Source organism: Oncorhynchus mykiss, chromosome 27 (genome assembly GCF_057628025.1).
Source record: "Oncorhynchus mykiss isolate SJ-2025 chromosome 27, ASM5762802v1, whole genome shotgun sequence".
NCBI classification, from domain to species: Eukaryota; Metazoa; Chordata; class Actinopteri; order Salmoniformes; family Salmonidae; genus Oncorhynchus; species Oncorhynchus mykiss.
Genome location: NC_143048.1, coordinates 13,845,519 through 13,864,760, shown reverse-complemented (window position 1 = coordinate 13,864,760; position 19,242 = coordinate 13,845,519). Strand labels below are relative to the sequence as shown.

General features: G+C 48.0%; 1 protein-coding gene across 1 annotated transcript in view; it reads right to left on the bottom strand.

Annotated features, from left to right (window-relative positions):
- Positions 1–349: 349 nt before the first annotated feature.
- The window catches only part of gjd1b (gap junction protein delta 1b), a 35,801-nt gene continuing 16,908 nt past the window's right edge, over positions 350–19,242 (bottom strand). Inside the window, exon 2 of the mRNA XM_021587648.3 lies at positions 350–2,628. Coding sequence (XP_021443323.1) covers positions 1,785–2,628 — 844 coding nt within the window. The 3' untranslated portion in view covers positions 350–1,784. The remainder of the gene's footprint in view (positions 2,629–19,242) is intronic.

The window sequence follows — 19,242 nt, the reverse complement described above, 5'->3', positions numbered from 1 at the left end:
CCTCGCTGGTCATGTTTGGCCTTCTTATAATGTCATCGCCATGGACACTACTACTGCTCAGTGTGCACACCCCTCCCTCAATACATCCACAACAAGGACACCCCCCCCCCCCCCCTCCACCTCCCGTGTCTAGCCTCACTGCAGGGTCAAAAGGCATTGTGCTGTAAATGTGGGATCCCTTTTATAGTTTACCACTGTTGCAGAAAAGCTGAACCCTGTCTTCAGTGGTGTTGAGCGAGTGTGTTGGGTTTTTATTGCTGGTGCTACAGAGCTTTTCCCAACGAGAGTTCCTTTCTGTCTGCCGTTCTCCCGCCTGTCTTCAGGGATCATGCTGCAATACTTATTTTCCTTTTGTATTTTCCTCAATCTTTTCTCTTCTCTTAAAGGCATGCCTGCTGATCACCACAGATGAGAGAGATGCAGCACAAACCAGTAGATTAGCATGTTCTCTGTCAAGAGTACAATCCATGATAACACTTGGTTCATTCTAGAAACACTGCTTTGTAAACCTGCCTTCTTCAAATACCTCTTGCAATCCTCCTCTCAGACACAAATACAGTTCCATCGATCAGAAACAAAAAAAACAAGGCTATTTATACATTTTAAGTACCCCCATGATCCCAACCATGTTTTTTTGCCTCCCCTCGCCCTCTCCCACCCTCCCCTCCCTCCCTTCCCTCCATAAAGATAAATACATCTATTTTGATATACTCTCTCAACTAAAAGATGAAATAATATGCAGGAACTTTCAAACAAGAAGTAAATCCAAAGGCTGGTACCAACTTCGTCACGAAAGGAATAAATCAACTCATAATAATGATATCGTAAACATTTAAATTAGTAATCAAATGATCTGGTTCCTCTCTGTCGAGAGTGCAAGGAGAAGGTTCCTCTTCTACTCTCCTATTTCTCTCTTTCACTTTATTTTTCTCTTTCTTTCAGTCAGTCACAAACACACGCAATACATTGGAATGCTGGAGAGAGAAGCTCGGCGCAGGGGTGTTTTTGTGTGGAGGGGAACGGTTTGTGACTGTGGAAGTGTCGTTTATGCGTGGCCTCCTTGGGTTCCTCTCTAAAGTTTACACGCAGGAGAAGAGGACAAGAAGACATTACTGTCATCCACCCTCCGTCTCAACGGTGCAGGTGCCAGCAGCGGAGAAGTAGAGAAATTTTTTGTGTTTGTGTTAATAATTGTTTGCCAGGAGACAAAACGTAAACAGCAGCTTCTTCTGGCACCAGCTCCAGGACTCCCGAACACTGTCTCTCTCTGTCATCGTAATCTCTGGGAACTAGCTTGAGAGGAACATCATTCTCTCTCCACAGCAGGAAAGAGAGGCTAGAAAGTTGACTCCCTGTACGCTGCTTGTGGAGAGTCAATCATCGTTGCGACAGCTCTTCCTCTCTTTCTCTGTTAACGACCCCTCCTGCTCTCTTCATCATGGATGAAATAAGCCAGAACAGCACCATGACATAGCCAACCCCTCGGTCCCCTTCACCATCCCTGGCCCGAAAACCCTACAACAGCCAGAAGCCTCTCCTTAAAGGCTCCCGTTCCCATTGGGAACGTCCCAATCAAAACATCATTCACATGACAAGGTATGACAAGAACAGGTGCAGCTGATAATAAAGTAATAAAAAAATGCACCAAATATTCCGTGGCAGCTTCCCCTCCTCCTCCTCCTCCTCTTTCCATTAAAACTAAAAAGAGAGAGCGGAATGGAGTGGTCGTCCCACTCGTTCCCTACCCTGCCCCCTCACTTACCCAGCATTTAGCCCTGTCTCCATCAGACGTAGGCAGACTCGCTGGACTGGGTCCTGCCCATGTTGGGGGGCTGTGACAAGTGAGACATGTCCTTCTTGCGGATCTCGCAGATGGACTTGCGGCGGGCCTGCACGCCCCGGATGGCTGCCTTGATTTTCTTCCAGCCCAGGTGGTTGAGCTCTGCCAGGTTGAGCAGCACGCAGATGCCACTCACAGCGAACATGAAGACCAGGAAGACCGTTTTCTCGGTGGGCCGTGACACGTAGCACTCCACCTCCTTCAAGCAGGGGTAACGGTCGCACTCGAAGATGCCCGGCACGCTGAAGCCGTATAGGAAGTACTGTCCCACCAGAAAGCCGATCTCCAGTGCATTACGGAACACCACCTGGATAATGTAGAAGCGTGAGATGCCCTCCTGCTGGCGCTGCTTGGACTTCTTGCCATGTGTGAGCCCCCGCGGCACATTGGGGATCTCCTTCACCTCCATGCAGTCATGCTCATCCTTCCCGCCACCGTCGCCGTGGTGCACCAGGATGCCGTTGATGTTACGAAGCTTCCTGGTGCCGCTTTGCCCGTAATCCGAACGTTCCAGCAGCGGGTAGAGGAAGGAGTAGCGTCTGTCACGCTGCTTGGCCGACTGGTGCACAGAGTAGGTGATGAAGCACAGGCTGGGGGTACACACCAGAATGATCTGGAAGACCCAGTAGCGGATGTGGGAGATGGGGAAGGCCTTGTCGTAGCAGGCCTGGTTGCAGCCCGGCTGCAGGGTGTTGCAGATGAACATGGTCTGCTCGTCCTCGTACACCGTCTCGCCAACGATGGCCACGATCAGGATCCGAAAGATCACCACCACGGTCAGAAGAATCCTGTCAGAGAGAGAGAAGACAAAATAAATATTAGATACAATTATCAACTGGAGGGTGTTGTGAAGAGAGAAAGGATGGTGGAAGACCAATAAACCATTTTGGATTAAAGAGATTGAAGAAGATTCGGACGGGGCAGGATCAAGAGAGAGAGAGATATAACTTGGATAAGAGATGTGGAGTTCTGGGAACAATGAGCAGTGACTGGACATGATGTCACTGTTCCTTTAGATAAGGTAGAAAAAAAGGGATTAATCTAGAGCACATTCATCTGCTGAGCACAATATCTATATTAGAGAAAGAACAATTATTTTTTCCCATACTTCTTCCAGTCATTTCATCTCCAGCGCAACAGCCATTTAAAACAGCGACATGACACATCTCTCTGCTTCATGGCCTAAGTTTAGCATCAGGCTCATTTAACATGATAACCCTCATCTCAGTCCCTGCTAAAATGGATCTTGCTCTAATTAATTTTGTAACACACAGTCTCTGTCTTCCCATTTTTCATCTCCTTAGCAACCGGTGACACTGTGCACCTTGTTTGCGGCTTGCGTGCTATTTCTGTGCATGTGACAGAGAGAGAGGGGGGATTACTAGGTGTGAAGCAATTCACTGTGTTTTTTCAGTGGTGTGCTTAATGTGACATGTTGAGAATATTCATTCTGAGAATAACTATTATAGCCTGTGAGGGGGCATACATATGTACAGGGCCGGCCCTGGACGTTCTGTCGCCCTAGGCAAGACAAAAATAAAAGTAATCACATTTTTATCTCAGCTAAAAGTCGGAGGAACAGAACATAACAGCAGCCCAAGTCATAGGTCATATTTCTCCAACGTCAAACCAGAGCGTCTTGCTTGCAAAAAATGTAATCTTAGCCATCCTTATGAATCTAAACATGGCATTTTCAAAAGTGACATTCCCACCCAGACAGATGCTCTACCGAGGCAGAAATATGTAAGCTTCAACTGCTGATGCCTTCTGTCTCATATAGACTAACGTACTTTGGTGCAAAAAGTGTAAATCAATCCCAGAACAACAGCAAAGGACCTTGTGAAGATGCTGCAGGAAACAGGTACAAAAGTATCTATATCCACAGCAAAACGAGTCCTATATTGACATAACCTGAAACTCTGCTCAGCAAGGAAAAAGCCACTGCTCCAAAACCGCCATAAAAAAGCCAGACTACAGTTTGCAACTGCACATGGGGACAAAGATCGTAATTTTTGGAGAAATGTCCTCTGGTCTGATGAAACAAAAATAGTTTGGCCATAATGACCATTGTTATGTTTGGAGGAAAAAGGGGGAGTGTCACGTTCTGACCTCTATTTCTGTTGTTTTGTATTTATTTAGTATGGTCAGGGCGTGAGTTGGGTGGGCAGTCTGTTTGTTTTTTCTATGTTTTGGGGCATTTCTATGTTTTCGGCCTAGTATGGTTCTCAATCAGAGGCAGGTGTCATTAGTTGTCTCTGATTGAGAATCATACTTAGGTAGCCTGGGTTTCACTGTGTGTTTGTGGGTGATTGTTCCTGTCACTGTGTTTGTTGTCACAGGATAGGACTGTTTTGCGTTTTCACATTTCTTGTTTTTGTTAGTTTGTTCATGTGTAGTGATTTATTAAAACATGAATAACCACCACGCTGCGCTTTGGTCCGCTTCTCTTCCTCCTACAGACGAACGCCCTTACAGAATCACCCACCACAACAGGACCAAGCAGCGTGTCAACAGGCAGGAGCAGCAGGAGAAGCAACAGCGGCTGCAGGAGATACGTAGTAAGGAATTCTGGACATGGGAGGAAATCCTCGACGGGAGAGGACCCTGGGCTAAGCCAGGAGAATATTGCCGCCCCAAGGCCGAGCTGGAGGCAGCAAAAGCAGAGAGGCGGCATTCTGAGAAGCAAGCAGGGCGGCGCGGACGGAAGCCCGAGAGTCACCCCCAAAAATTTCTTGGGGGGGGGCACAGGGGGAGTGTGGCAGAGTCAGGAGTCAGACCTGAGCCAACTCCCCCCGTTTATCGTGAGGAGCCAAGGAGGAGCTCAGAACCAGAGCTGGTGTTGGAGGTGAGCGAAGCAGAGACTGTGAAGGAGTTAATGGGGAAATTGGAGGAGAGTGATATGAGGGACTTGCTGGTTTGGTGCATGAGGCACGACATTCGCCCGACGGAACGTGTCAGGGATTTAATGGCACCGGGGTCAGCTCTCCATACTCATCCTGAGGTGCGTGCGAGGGGTCTGGTGAAGACTGTGCCAGCCTCACGCACCAGGCCTCCTGTGCATCTCCCTAGCCTTGCACGTCCTGTGCCATCTCAGCACTACAGTGCTCCTAGCAGTGCTAACTGTGGCGGGCGTGGTGCTGGTCAGGCACCGTGTTATGCAGTTGTGCGCACGGTGTCCCCAGTACGCGTGCTTAGCCCGGTGCGCTACATCCCAGCTCCCCACATCTGCCGGGCTAGGGTGAAGATCCAGCCAGGGCGGTTGGTGCCAGCCCTGCTCTCAAGATCTCCAGTATGCCTTCACGGCCCGGTCTATCCGTCACCACCTCCACGCACCAGCCCTCCGGTGGCAGCCCCCCGTACCAGGCTGTCTCTCCGGCCCATCCTTACAGGGGCTTCCTCCTCTCCAGCGCTGCCGGAGCCTCACACCTGTCCGGCGCCTCTGCCGGAGCCTCTCGCCTGTCCGGCGCCTCTGCCAGGGCCTCTCGCCTGTCCGGCGCCTCTGCCGGAGCCTCCCGCCTGTCCGGCGCCTCTGCCGGAGCCTCCCGCCTGTCCGGCGCCTCTGCCGGAGCCTCCCGCCTGTCCGGCGCCGCTGCCGGAGCCTCCCGCCTGTCCGGCGCCTCTGCCGGAGCCTCCCGCCTGTCCGGCGCCTCTGCCGGAGCCTCCCGCCTGTCCGGCGCCTCTGCCGGAGCCTCCCGCCTGTCCGGCGCCTCTGCCGGAGCCTCCCGCCTGTCCGGCGCCTCTGCCGGAGCCTCCCGCCTGTCCGGCGCCTCTGCCGGAGTCTCCCGCCTCTCCGGCGCTACCAGGGCCTTCCTCTTCTCCAGCGTTGTCGGAGCTTCCCGTCTGCCCAGCGCCAGCTGAGCTTCCCGTCTGCCCAGCGCCAGCTGAGCCTCCCGTCTGCCCAGCGCCAGCTGAGCCTCCCGTCTGCCCAGCGCCAGCTGAGCCTCCCGTCTGCCCAGCGCCAGCTGAGCCTCCCGTCTGCCCAGCGCCGCCAACGCCGCCCGTCTGCCCAGCGGCGCCAGCGCCGTCCGTCTGCCCAGCGCCGCCAGCGCCGCCCGTCTGCCCAGCGCCGCCAGCGCCGCCCGTCTGCCCAGCGCCGCCTGCGCCGCCCGTCTGCCAGGAGCCGCCAGCGCCGTCCGTCTGCCAGGAGCCGCCAGCGCCGCCCGTCTGCCAGGAGCCGCCAGTGCCGCCCGTCAGCCAGGGGCCGCCAGTGCCGCCAGTCAGCCAGGGGCCGCCAGTGCCGCCCGTCAGCCAGGGGCCGCCAGTGCCGCCAGTCAGCCAGGAGCCGCCAGTGCCGCCCGTCAGCCAGGGGCCGCCAGTGCCGCCAGTCAGCCAGGGGCCGCCAGTGCCGCCAGTCAGCCAGTGGCCGCCAGTGCCGCCAGTCAGCCAGGGGCCGCCAGTGCCGCCAGTCAGCCAGGGGCCGCCAGTGCCGCCAGTCAGCCAGGGGCCGCCAGTGCCGCCAGTCAGCCAGGGGCCGCCAGTGCCGCCAGTAAGCCAGGGGCCGCCAGTAAGCCAGGGGCCGCCAGTGCCGCCAGTCAGCCAGGGGCCGCCAGTAAGCCAGGGGCCGCCAGTGCCGTCAGTCAGCCAGGGGCCGCCCGAGCAGCTGCCCCTCTGTCCAGAGCAGCTGTCGCCCCTCTGTCCAGAGCTGCTGCCGCCCCTCTGTCCAGAGCTGCTGCCGCCCCTCTGTCCCGAGCAGCTGTCCCTCTGTCCCGAGCAGCTGTCCCTCTGTCCCGAGCAGCTATCGCCCCTCTGGCCCGAGCTGCTATCGCCCCTCTGTCCCGAGCAGTTGTCCCTCTGTCCCGAGCAGTTGTCCCTCTGTCCCGAGCAGCTGCTTCACCTCTGTCCCGAGCTGTCCCTCTGTCCCGAGCAGCCCCTCTGTCCAGTGGGGTCATTGAGAGGGGTGGCCATGGTGAGTAAGCCAGGGAGGCGGACAATAAGGCGGACTAAGACAATGGTGAAGTGGGGTCCGCGTCCCGCGCCAGAGCCGCCACCGCGGACAGACGCCCACCCAGACCCTCCCCTATAGGTCAAGGTTTTGCGGCCGGAGTCCGCACCTTTGGGGGGGGGTACTGTCACGTTCTGACCTCTATTTCTGTTGTTTTGTATTTATTTAGTATGGTCAGGGCGTGAGTTGGGTGGGCAGTCTGTTTGTTTTTCTATGTTTTGGGGCATTTCTATGTTTTCGGCCTAGTATGGTTCTCAATCAGAGGCAGGTGTCATTAGTTGTCTCTGATTGAGAATCATACTTAGGTAGCCTGGGTTTCACTGTGTGTTTGTGGGTGATTGTTCCTGTCACTGTGTTTGTTGTCACAGGATAGGACTGTTTTGCGTTTTCACATTTCTTGTTTTTGTTAGTTTGTTCATGTGTAGTGATTTATTAAAACATGAATAACCACCACGCTGCGCTTTGGTCCGCTTCTCTTCCTCCTACAGACGAACGCCCTTACAGGGAGGCTTGCAAGCCGAAGAACACCATCCCAACCGTGAAGCACAGTGGTGGCAGCATCATGTTGTGGGGGTGGGTTGCCTCAGGAGGGACTGGTGCACTTCATAAAATAGATGGCATGAGGACAGAAATGTATGTGGATATATTGAAGCAACATCTGAAGACATCAGTCAGGAAGTTAAAGCTTGGTCGCAAATGGGTCTTCCAAATGGACATTGACCCCAAGCATACTTCCAAAGTTGTGGCAAAATGGCTTAAGGACAACAAAGTCAAGGTATTGGAGTGGTCATCACAAAGCCCTGACCTCATTCCTGTAGAAAATGTGTGGGCAGAACGTAAAAAGCGTGTGCGAACAAGGAGGCCTACAAACCTGACTCAGTTACACCAGCTCTGTCAGGAGGAATGGACCAAAATTCACCCAACTTATTGTGGGAAGCTTGTGGATGGCTACCCGAAACGTTTGACCCTGTCATAATCGTCGTGAGAACATCTGGACCAAAGCGCAGTGTGAAATCGGTTCAACATTTTTTATTATAAGTGAACCGCACAAAAAACAATGAAGAATAAACGATACGTGAAGCTACAGAGTGCTCACAGGCAACTACACATAAACAAGATCCCACAAAACACAGTGGGGAAATGGCTGCCTAAATATGATCCCCAATCATAGACAACGATAAACAGCTGCCTCTGATTGGGAACCATACCAGGCCAACAAAGAAATAAAACAACCTAGATTACCCACCCTAGTCACACCCCGACCTAACCAAAATAGAAAATACAAAGGCTCTCTATGGTCAGGGCGAGACAGACCCAAGCAATTTAAAGGCAATGCTACCAAATACTAATTGAGTGTATGTAAACTTCTGACCCACTGGGAATGTGATGAAAGAAATTAAAGCTGAAATAAATCATTCTCTCTACTATTATTCTCTCTACTGCCATTTCATATTCTTAAAATAAAGTGGTGATCCTACCTGACCTACGACAGGGAATTTTTACTAGGATTAAATGTCAGAAATTGTGAAAAACTGAGTTTAATGTATTTGGCTAAGGTGTATGTAAACTTCCGACTTCAACTGTATCTTCAGAAAGTGGAAAGCTAAATTAATAGCTTCAAATTTTTAAAAATCTCCTCGAATATTATAGGCCGCAGCTCAGCTTCAGAATGTCATAGAGAGGAATCAATATATCCCCGTAAGCATCAGCTGCTTATAGTAGGTAACAGTTTCTTACTAATAATATGACACCTGTTATCACACATGGCAGACACCACAATTGTTACAATTAGAATAAAAATAACACTTTTATTCAACATATTTAACATATTTTAATGTTCCTGTAGAACTGTAAAAAGAATGATACACCATTTGAGCTTTGGAAACAAGTTCTTTTAGAAATGCATGGCTGGCCTAATGTCAATGACCCAGCCTTAACAAATTGTGTTTATTTACATATCGAAATTGATTGTCCAGCAACAGTTTCAGCATCTATTTTTTTCCGTGCCCTGCATAGAGTGTCCTCTTTCCTCTGCTGTGGCGCTTCCTTGCAATCAGCAATGTTTTCTCTCGGTAGCTGTCCATGGTCCTGAAATCAAATTATCTGAGAGAGACAGAGAAAGAGAGAGAGACGTAGTCTATTTAAATCATTTTTTAAAAACAAAGTAAACAGGAGATAGATAATTGAGTAATCTTACAAATTACTCTGTGATAGAATTATTGTGAGTGTATGATCAACACTTACCTCTCATTCCAAGACAAGCTGACTCGCCTGGCCTTCCTGGCAGCAAAAGCTTGCACTGCTTGTGCTCTATTGTCCATTGAGTCTCTCTTGATACATAGCAGAGCGCAGGTAGTTTTTGATGAGTTTGAGCTTGGAGAATGTGCGCTCTCCACTTGCCACTGTCACGGGGAGGCAACAAATGCATTGGGATACCAGTAGGCCCTTTGATATCTGGATATGTACTCCAGTGCGTCAAGTGGTTTTGCCTCACTGTCTAGTCTCCTGCTCAAGACTTTGAGCTCATTACACAGCTCTTTTGCGCCGATGTCCCTGGAATCCCTGTACGTAAGGGCCCTCTCCAGTGTTGCGCAGTCAGTGATAAGTGCTGCAGTGTCCATGTCCTTGATGGTGGGGATGTTGTACAGGATGCTGAAAACACTGCTGTGCTCTTCGAGCTGCGTAACACGCTCGTTGACAGACTGGATAGCAGAATAAAGTATCTGATTAAAGAAATATACTTTGAATTTCTGCTGAGGTACAGTCACAGGCTCATCTGGGAAACAGTGAAGCCCATGACTGGGATAACAGTCATGGGCTTCACTGGGAAACAGGGCTCGATTACCCATCTCCTCTGCCAACTCTTTTGCACTTGCTAATGCGCCAGCGAAAGCTGCATCAGAGCGGTGGTCTTGGAGGAATACCCTGATTGAGTTCAATTGAGCCTCTGCTTGTGAAAGGTTCAAACTCCTCGCCTGCAAAAATTCAGCAGGGAATTTCTTTGGTTTAGAGATTGTGCCACTTTTCTCATTCATTTAAAAAAAAATAGTTGGTTCCTGTTTCTGTCTCTTAGACATGGTAGCAATTTTTTTTTTTTTTTTAACTCTGTAGCTTATTATTATTTCCACTAGTAGCTAGCTAACGTTAACAGGTTAGACTACTGCCTTAATCACTATTCTTCCTCACACACAAACTTAAAAAATAAAAATAATACAATAATTTAAACCAGCAGATTCCTTTTTAATGTTTCACAATTGGATAATCCCATATAAACACACACATCACTATAGCTATCAAGGATAGTGGGAGTGAACTTCGGGAGAAGCGGGAATGGGGTGGAGGCGGGAACTGCAGCAACGGCTATGAGCTAGTGTCTGGGGCGCCGGTGGTGTAGTAGCCGATCAGGGGCGGCAGCTAATTGCCAAAATGTCGCCCAAAATTCAATCTTGCCCAATGGGAGGGCCGGCCCTGCATATGTATACAAGTGTATGCAGCTGTTTTTGTACAGTGCAGCGCTACAGTTTCCTTCTGTGAGTGGGCTTCAGAGGTACTCTTTCACTGTCAGTTGAACTCACACACTCTCACTCAAAGCATTCGTCTCATTCATTTTTCAGACAAACTCAGCAGGCCTTTTAACACTAGAGGACGGCAAGCCTTTTGTGTGCAGCTCTCAAAGAGATCCACACTTCGAATAAACTTCCGTTAAGGTCATAAATCATCATAATTACTCCAAGCAGATTTAACCACCTGCGTCTGACAATACCAACCCATTAGTCCTGGAACTCATTAACTGTATAATGAGAACTTTTATGAAGTGATGACGACAATAGAAGAAATTGGGATTTTCACCTTAGTTGCCAAATAGTTGGATGCGGTTTGGCTGCTGTGGGTGAATTTGTAATCTACCAATCGGAGCAGCATTACTGGCCTGCACATGCCACAGCTGTGGTTTCAGAGGTCATATTTAATCTGACCCAAAGTCAGCCACTATTCACATGTAGGTCTATTTCTCATAATAGACAGAGACTGCAGAGGTAAAAAAAAAACATGTAAGCCTGGAATAAAGGAAAAGGAAAAAATTGAAATACATGCTCCCAATCCGCCCACCTGTAATCTGGATGGAATTGCAGTAGAATAAGTAATGCTGTTGCCCTTGTAGTGACTCCATTAAGGAGTTTAGGACACGGTATCCACTATAGCAGTTCTATAGCATTGTGCCAGCTAGCGCACTGTATCAGTCAAAGGCTGTGAAAAATGATTAGGTACAGAGGGAAAACATCAAATTACTGTGGAATTAGTTACAGACGGGGATAAAAAAAGGCACCCAAAAATGTAGCGGACAGAGATTTAGATGAATAAAAAAAACTGCCAAAGCGGTTAAAAAAAAGGGATGAGGGAACAAAATCTCATCCGGGAGAATGAATTATATAATGGCTTCCACACGCAAACCAACAACCTTAATCTGCTCCAGGGCCAATGGAGGATTCTTGCATTAGGCCTAGTAGTTTGTTTAATGCCATCAAATAGCTTCAGATGATCCATGCCCACAGCCCCCACCTGCTCCTTCTCCTCTTCCTCCTTCACTAGCTCTCGTTCTGTCTTTTCTCCTTGTCTTTCCATTCCTTGTGCTCCTGCGCCCTACCATCTCCCTCCCTAACCCCCCTCTCTGTCCCTCCCTCCCTCGCCCTCTTTCCCTCCCTATCTCTGCCTGGCATTGCAACAGAATAAGCTCCAAATAGAGACCATTTCTATTTTTTTGTGTGTTTTTTTTGGTGAAGCATTTTTGCTTCCATTGTCGGAAGAACCTGTTAAACGTTAAAACAAAATCTCCTTTGTGAATCTTGTGAAAATGTCCAAAAGCGCCTGTGTGTGGCTCTGCTGGCCTTGCCCCCCAGCCTCTTGTCATCGTGTCCTCCCCCCTCAACAGCCTGCATCTGGTTGTTAAATGAACACCCTGTCTGTGCTTTCATACAATGCCCAGTGACTATGTAAAAACATTATGCCCAGAACCCAAAAAGCTTATTCTTATTTTATCATGGTTTCTCTCTCAACAGCTAATGACAAAAGCCAGGTTTATTTGTTTGAAGTACTATTTGAAGTACTATTTGTATCTACAGTGATCAGTGTGCACCAACATGTGAAATGATAAGTTATTTCTCGGAGGGAAGGGTTGTCACAACCGTCCGCACACAGACAACTGAGCAGCTTGCTAAACAACCAACAGAGATGCCATTTGAAGTGATGCTACTGTATTGTTGTTGTTGTTGTGGAGGAAGAACAGCCCCTTTTATACTGTACGTTCATTAAAGTCGCTCTTCCTTAAGTTTGACTTAAGTTTGACCAATTCTACAGTGTTTCTTTCTGTAACCCCTGGAGATAATATGTTGATTGGGGAAAGGGGGTAAGTCAGGAGGGGGGGTGGGGTTCCCTGGTGCCTTTACCCACAAACCCCCTACATCCCCCCTACCCTCCCTCCCTCCCCTCCCCTCCTTCCTCCGACAGTTACCATGGCAACAACCGATGGGCAGAACAAGGAACGGTGTGCTCGTGAGCTCTGATTCGAGCTGAGGACCAGCTGTAGTGAAGACTACAGGCAGCTTGACTACCCAGGAAGCTGAGAAGAAACACCAGCAATAACAATGCTACCAAAGCAGGCTGGAACTGTCTGCTGTCATCTATGGATGGAAGCCAGATGAAAAAATCATTCTACACCCAGGAGAGAGAACCTGTTGTATAGACTGTTGCAGACATGGTTGATCTATGATAGACTCTTATTGATAACCACAAACACGATTGATATATATAAACTGGGTGGTTCGAGCCCTGAATGCTGATTGGCTGACAGTCGTGCCTAAGAACAGCCCTTAGCCGTGGTATATTGGCCATATACCACACCTCTTCGGGCCTTACTGCTTAAATATAACAGACACTAGAGAAGTCCTTTTCATTAGGTGATGGCTGAAGAAGCCACCCATACACAAGAAGCTGTGATGAGTCAAAGCTGGCTTGTTTGCCCCATGATTTCAATGTTCCCCATGTGATACTGCTGTGTAATCCTCTTAAAGGGCTCCCTCTTTCCCCCGTTGTCTGGGCTTCTGCTGCGGCTTTACCTGGCCTCATCCCTTTAACTCTCTCTATAAAGCATCTCCCTGGTTTCCTCATGCCTGTCTTGTGACAGGCTGCCAAGGTTTATCATCAATAGGACCTGGTTGACTTGACTGCAGGCCATTTGGCATATAGCCCACAGCTACGTCTTGCTTCAGGTAGGGTCAGAATCTTCGCTGTTTAGCTAATACTGTATCGACTCTTCCCAGAGAATCCTGGGCCTATTTCCTCTGCCGCTCACACACGTCCACACACGCGCACACACACGTCCACACACTGGTTGTGCGTCAGGACAACAGCTTAATCCCAGCAGGATGAGACTCCAGACATGGAGGAGAACTAAAACAATTGAGAAAGCGAGAGTGAGAGAGAGAGAGAGAGAGAGAGAGTGGGGGGGGGGGGGGGGGGGGGGCTGCAACCTTCAATCCAGGTTATTTGACAGCATCTCACACGCAACCATAAATACTGTATATACTGGCACACACACATACATACTGTATTTAAAACATCCCCACCAACACAGACACATACCCAGTGAAGCATACACTCAAAATGCATGATGCAAAAATATTTAGACAGTAGTGATATAGAGTTCACCCTGAGATGGAGCCTGAAAATCATCCATCAACTTTAGAGAGCACGGGAAGAACACAGGAATGTCAGACAGTATAGACACAATCATCTTTGTAAAGCTTGTGTGTGGATGGCACTCTGTTGCCAGGGGAGCGGAGGCCCTCTGCTCCTTCTGTCACTGACTGGAATGTGACAGAGATGGAGGAGGTCCAGGATAGCCCTCAAGACCGGAACACACTCCTCAGTGTTAAGTGTGTGTGTGTGTGTGTGTGTGTGTGCGTGTGAGAGTGTGAGTGTCACTGGGTGTGGGTTTTGGTGTAGTTTGGCGTGTTTGAGAGAGATATAGAGCCAATACTATATGTGTGTGCTGGTGGAGAGAAGAGAATGATCCTGTCTGTGTTTTTTGTGTGTCTCTCGGTCTAAAGTCAGAGCCATACGGATGTAAATCTCATCCGTAGACCTCTGACGTGAGACAGTACCCACTCATCCTCATCCACTTCTCATCAAGTCCTCGCCCCACACTCACAATATCCACAATCTCCTCCTCAATATCCCAGTGCAGCTGATCAGCACTGAGAGACAGACTGGGGGCCGTGGCACACTGGTGTCCTCTCTCGTTGGACACAAACAAGAGTGACTTGAGCTGGTGATTTAATTACACACAGCACAGCAGTGATTAATCCCTATTTACCACTTGAGTAGCTCCAAGTCCACTCGCAGCCTCACAGCAGTCCTTCACAGCACCACAGAGACCTCCACTCCACAGTAATCAACTGATAACAGTATAGGTGTGCAATAGGGCTGGCAACATAGCCATCAGAGCCGAGCGCTGGGTTTGGGAAGGTCATGAGGTGTGAGTTAGGAAAAGAGCAGCAGTCAGAGATCGGGATGGGAGCACGGCTGTAATCCACATTTAATCTTCTGTTTTGGACAATCCAGGGCCTGCGAGTGTGGCCCCTGCCAAGGCCAAAACCCAAATCACTCTCAGTCACACATGTTGGAAGCATTCTTCACTGACTCCCAGCCACACACACTCCTCTATCGCTCCTAAATGTATTCTAAACATGTGCAGTACTGAGAAGTATTCTAAATCTATTTTAAACATGTGCAGTACTGAGAAGTATTCTAAATCTATTCTAAACATGTGCAGTACTGAGAAGTATTCTAAATCTATTCTAAACATGTGCAGTACTGAGAAGTATTCTAAATCTATTCTAAACGTGCAGTACTGAGAAGTATTCTAAATCTATTCTAAACATGTGCAGTACTGAGAAGTATTCTAAATCTATTCCAAACGTGCAGTACTGAGAAGTATTCTAAATCTATTCCAAACGTGCAGTACTGAGAAGTATGCAAGGACCCAGACGTTCTGATTCACAAGACATTTCCCATCACGATTGATGTGTACAGTTAGTGAATCAATGTAAGTAATAACAAATTGCTAGTTGTTCATTTGAGTTTGATAAACATCTACATTTTGGGTGAAGGTTGTGTGTTTACCAGTTTATAGGTTGGAATGTGTGCGTGTGTTTGTGTGGGGGGATTATATGTATTTATGTTTGTGTTAGTGTTGCTTTGCAAAACCAATCTCCTCCACCACAGTATTCTCTAGAGCAGGAATTCCCAAACTGGGGTACGCAATGCCGTCGGGGGTACGCAATGCCGTCCGGGGTACGCAGTGCCGTCGGGGGTACGCAGTGCCGTCGGGGGTACGCAGTGCCGTCCGGGGTACGCAGTGCCGTCCGGGGTACGCAGTGCCGTCGGGGGTACGCAGTGCCGTCCGGGGTACGCAGTGCCGTCGGGGGTACGCAGTGCCGTCCGGGGTACGCAGTGCCGTCCGGGGTACGCAGTGCCGTCGGGGGTACGCAGTGCCGTCCGGGGTACGCAGTGCCGTCGGGGGTACGCAGTGCCGTCCGGGGTACGCAGTGCCGTCCGGGGTACGCCAAATAAAAATGTGATTCACATTTTCTTTTAATAAAATCTAAATATTTATTATTTTTTTTACTTTTTTTTTTCTCAACATTTTCAAACAGTCCATTTATATTTTCCAACAGGTCTATACATTTAGTAGCTTCGTTTCACTGCCAAAAATAAAACAAAATAATCTAGTGTCCAGCGAAATAACAACATAATGTCAAATACAGGTAGCTTAGTCAAATAATTAACATCCAATCACTTATCATTTACCGTTACTCTCTCGCGGGAATTCAACTATGTAGCCAAACGTAGCTGCTGCTCATGTTGGTATCTGTACTGATGGCACAAAAGCCATGACAGGGAGACATAGTGGAGTGGTAACGCGCATGCGAGCAGTTGCTCCCGACGCTACTTGGGTACACTGCAGCATCCACCGAGAGGCTCTAGCTGCCAAGGGAATGCCTGACAGCTTGAAAGATATTTTGGACACTACAGTGAAAATGGTTAACTTTGTTAAAGCAATGCCCCTGAACTCTCGTGTATTTTCTGCACAATGCAATGGTACGGGCAGCAACCATTTAACACTTTTGGTTATCAAGGGAAAAAGTATTGACACGTTTTTTTTATTTGAGAGACGAGCTTAAAGTTTTCTTTACTGACCATCATTTTCACGTGTCTGACCGCTTGCATGATGAAGGGTTTCTCACATGACTGGCCTATCTGGGTGATGTTTTTTCTCGCCTGAATGATCTGAATCAAGGATTACAGGGACTCTCCGCAACTATATTCAATGGGCGGGACAAAATTGAGAACCACTGGGAACCACTGGTTCTAGAGCAGGGCTTCCCAACCAGGGGTACTAGGACCTTGGCCTATCCACAGTGGGTACTTGAAAAGACTCAGGAGTCCACAGGGTTACTGGTAAAATGCACATGAGGGGGTACTCAGGGCAGAGCAACAATCAGTTGGTGGTATAATAACCCATAAAGGTTGTGAACCACTGCTCTAAGTAAACTTGGGATGGCCACTGCTCTAAGTAAACTTGGGATGGCCACTGCTCTAAGTAAACTTGGGATGGCCACTGCTCTAAGTAAACTTGGGATGGCCACTGCTCTAAGTAAACTTGGGATGGCCACTGCTCTAAGTAAACTTGGGATGGCCACTGCTCTAAGTAAACTTGGGATGGCCACTGCTCTAAGTAAACTTGGGATGGCCACTGCTCTAGAGTGATTGTATAATTTATCAGACTCAGCTTTCACTAAGGTGTGATGCTCCGATCTGTCTCTATTCCCCATCTGAGGCCTAAGGAGATCAGACACATTAAACTACTGCTCTCTCCTAGTGTGTGTGTGTGTGTGTGTGTGTGAGAGAGAGAGAGAGAGAGAGAGAGAGAGAGAGTGTGAGAGAGTGCGAGTGAGAGGTTGTGCATGTGCGCACGTATGCGTGTGCATGTACAATACACATCCCAAGTGTTTGTAACACAATTTGCTTGGAAAGAGTGGAGATCAATTCAGTATATTATTGCCAGTCAAATGGCCTCTCTCTGTCTCACTCTCTCTCTCTGTCTCACTCTCTCTCTGTCTCACTCTCTCTCTGTCTCACTCTCTCTCTGCAGCATGGTGAGTTGAATGCTGAATACTTAATGAAAGATAAGTGAATGTGATAGGTGGAGTGTGAAGTCGTTGTCACATTTAGCATGTGGTTATTCATGTTTGGCTGCTAACAGTGTGTGGCTTACTCAGTTTTGGCAGTGGAAACATTTGCCTGAGAGTGTGAGAGTAAATATAGCATCCGCACCTCAATTTGCTCACCCTTGTGTATGTATGTTTGGCCATCTGGCTGTATGTCTGTGTGTGTGTTGGGGTATGAACTTGTGAGTCAGACGAGGATCTGTATCACAAGTGTCTGTTTATGTTTGTCTATTTGTGTTGGAGGGAGCATGGCGCATGTCGCTTATTGGTCTGTGTAAGGTGTTTCACTGGTGTGTGCGTGCGTGATTAAGTATATATTTGTGTGTGTTTGTGTGTGTGTTTGAGTGAGCTGTCTGGCTCGCTCATCCGCTCCTATCACTTATACTCAACCAAACACAGCAGCTGCTGCTGCCAGCCCTGAGGGACAATGTTGGACACAGTGGACAAACACAGATACACACACACACCAATGCCATATCTCCCCATGCCCTTATCATGCCTATAGCCCAAACATTGCAGCAGAATGATAGGATGCAGGTTCTGTTCAGAGAGAGAGAGAGAGAGCGAGAGAGAGAGCGCAAGCACCATACGTCACTGTAGAAAAGCATTGAGAGAGGTGGTATAAGACAATGTGTCAGAGATGTATGGGATAGATATGATCTGCACCAGGTGCAAATCAATACCCACAGGCACTTGATCCATCTAACTCTCACAGTTAGAGCGAGAGCGCTGGTGCCTTTGTACAGTCAGTGGATCTCATTATGAGTCTATGGAAGCTTAGAACAAAGGGAAAAGGCTCCTAACAAACTGATACAACCTTTCATATGCGTCTTGCTACGTCAGATAATGAAAGCTCAATGTTCTGTTGTTGTTGAGAGCCCAATGCTGGTGTGAGGCCTATACGACGAGGCCTTTACTTAATCTTTGACAAACCATGGTATGGCTCTTTGAGAAGGCTGAATCTATGGCTCCATGACTGTTTGAGGTGTTGACATGGGTTAAGATTGTAAGATAATAATTGAGTGGCCTAAGAGTGGTCTGGGACACTGTGTCTATTCTAGTCTTTCTCTTTGAGTTTTACGGTCATTTAAGGTCAGTCTTACGGTCATTTAAGGTCAGTCTTACGGTCATTTAAGGTCAGTCTTACGGTCATTTATAAACCCATGTTAGTCATAAGTGCTGACTCATGGACTGAACCCTCGTTAACAGCCCAGCCTCTCAACAGCCAGATTCACTGACCTCTCCTCTGTCGGCCTGAATAATCTTTCTTAACCCTCTTTTTCCACTCTTTTTCTCCATCCCTCTTTCACTTTCTCTCTCTCTCCTCTCTCTCCTCTCTCCTCTCTCCTCTCTCTCCTCTCTCTCTCTCTTAATATTCCTAATGGTCTGTTGATTGTTTACCCAGCTGTTTGGGACAGTAAAAAGTAGAGTGCTGCAGCTACAAACCTCTTCTCATCTATCTGTTGGTAAATATATACATCTAATGTACAATTAGCTTCGATTAGCGAAGATGGAGGAGACTGAAACGAAAACATATTCTTAAAGTACTCTACTTTCTCTTTCAAAATATCGTTCGGTGAATCGTGAGTGACTCCATCATTTGTAACAAGTTTCAATACAACATATTTGGTAGCATTTCTATGCTGAAGATTGAAAAAAAATTGTGCATTTTTTCTCATATTCCATCCAGTTTGCTTTATTTTTATAATATATTACACTGGATCTTCCTTGAATAAGTTCCTCCATTTCTTTTTGTTTTTTCTCTAACTTATTCTGTGTGTCTATGGCACAGTTTTTATTGCTATCTAACTGTACTGTTAGTCCTTCAATTTCCTTTGTTGATTTGGACTCTTTTAACCTAAATTGCTTTTGTTTTAGAGATGAGTACTGAATTGCATGACTTCTAAAGGCACATTTAAAAGTGTCCCATACAATATGGGGATCTTCTGTACCTATGTTATGTCAGAAATACAATTTCCAATATCCTCGCCTACGTGGAAATTCCGTAAGAATCACATTTATTTCTAAAGCCATTTTTTCATCAGCCGATGTCACAAAGTGCTATACAGAAACCCAGCCTAAAATCCCAAACAGCAAGCAATGCAGATGTAGAAGCACGTAAGCATGTAAGAGTAATATATATGCCAATTATGTAATGGTCTGACCGCATTCTG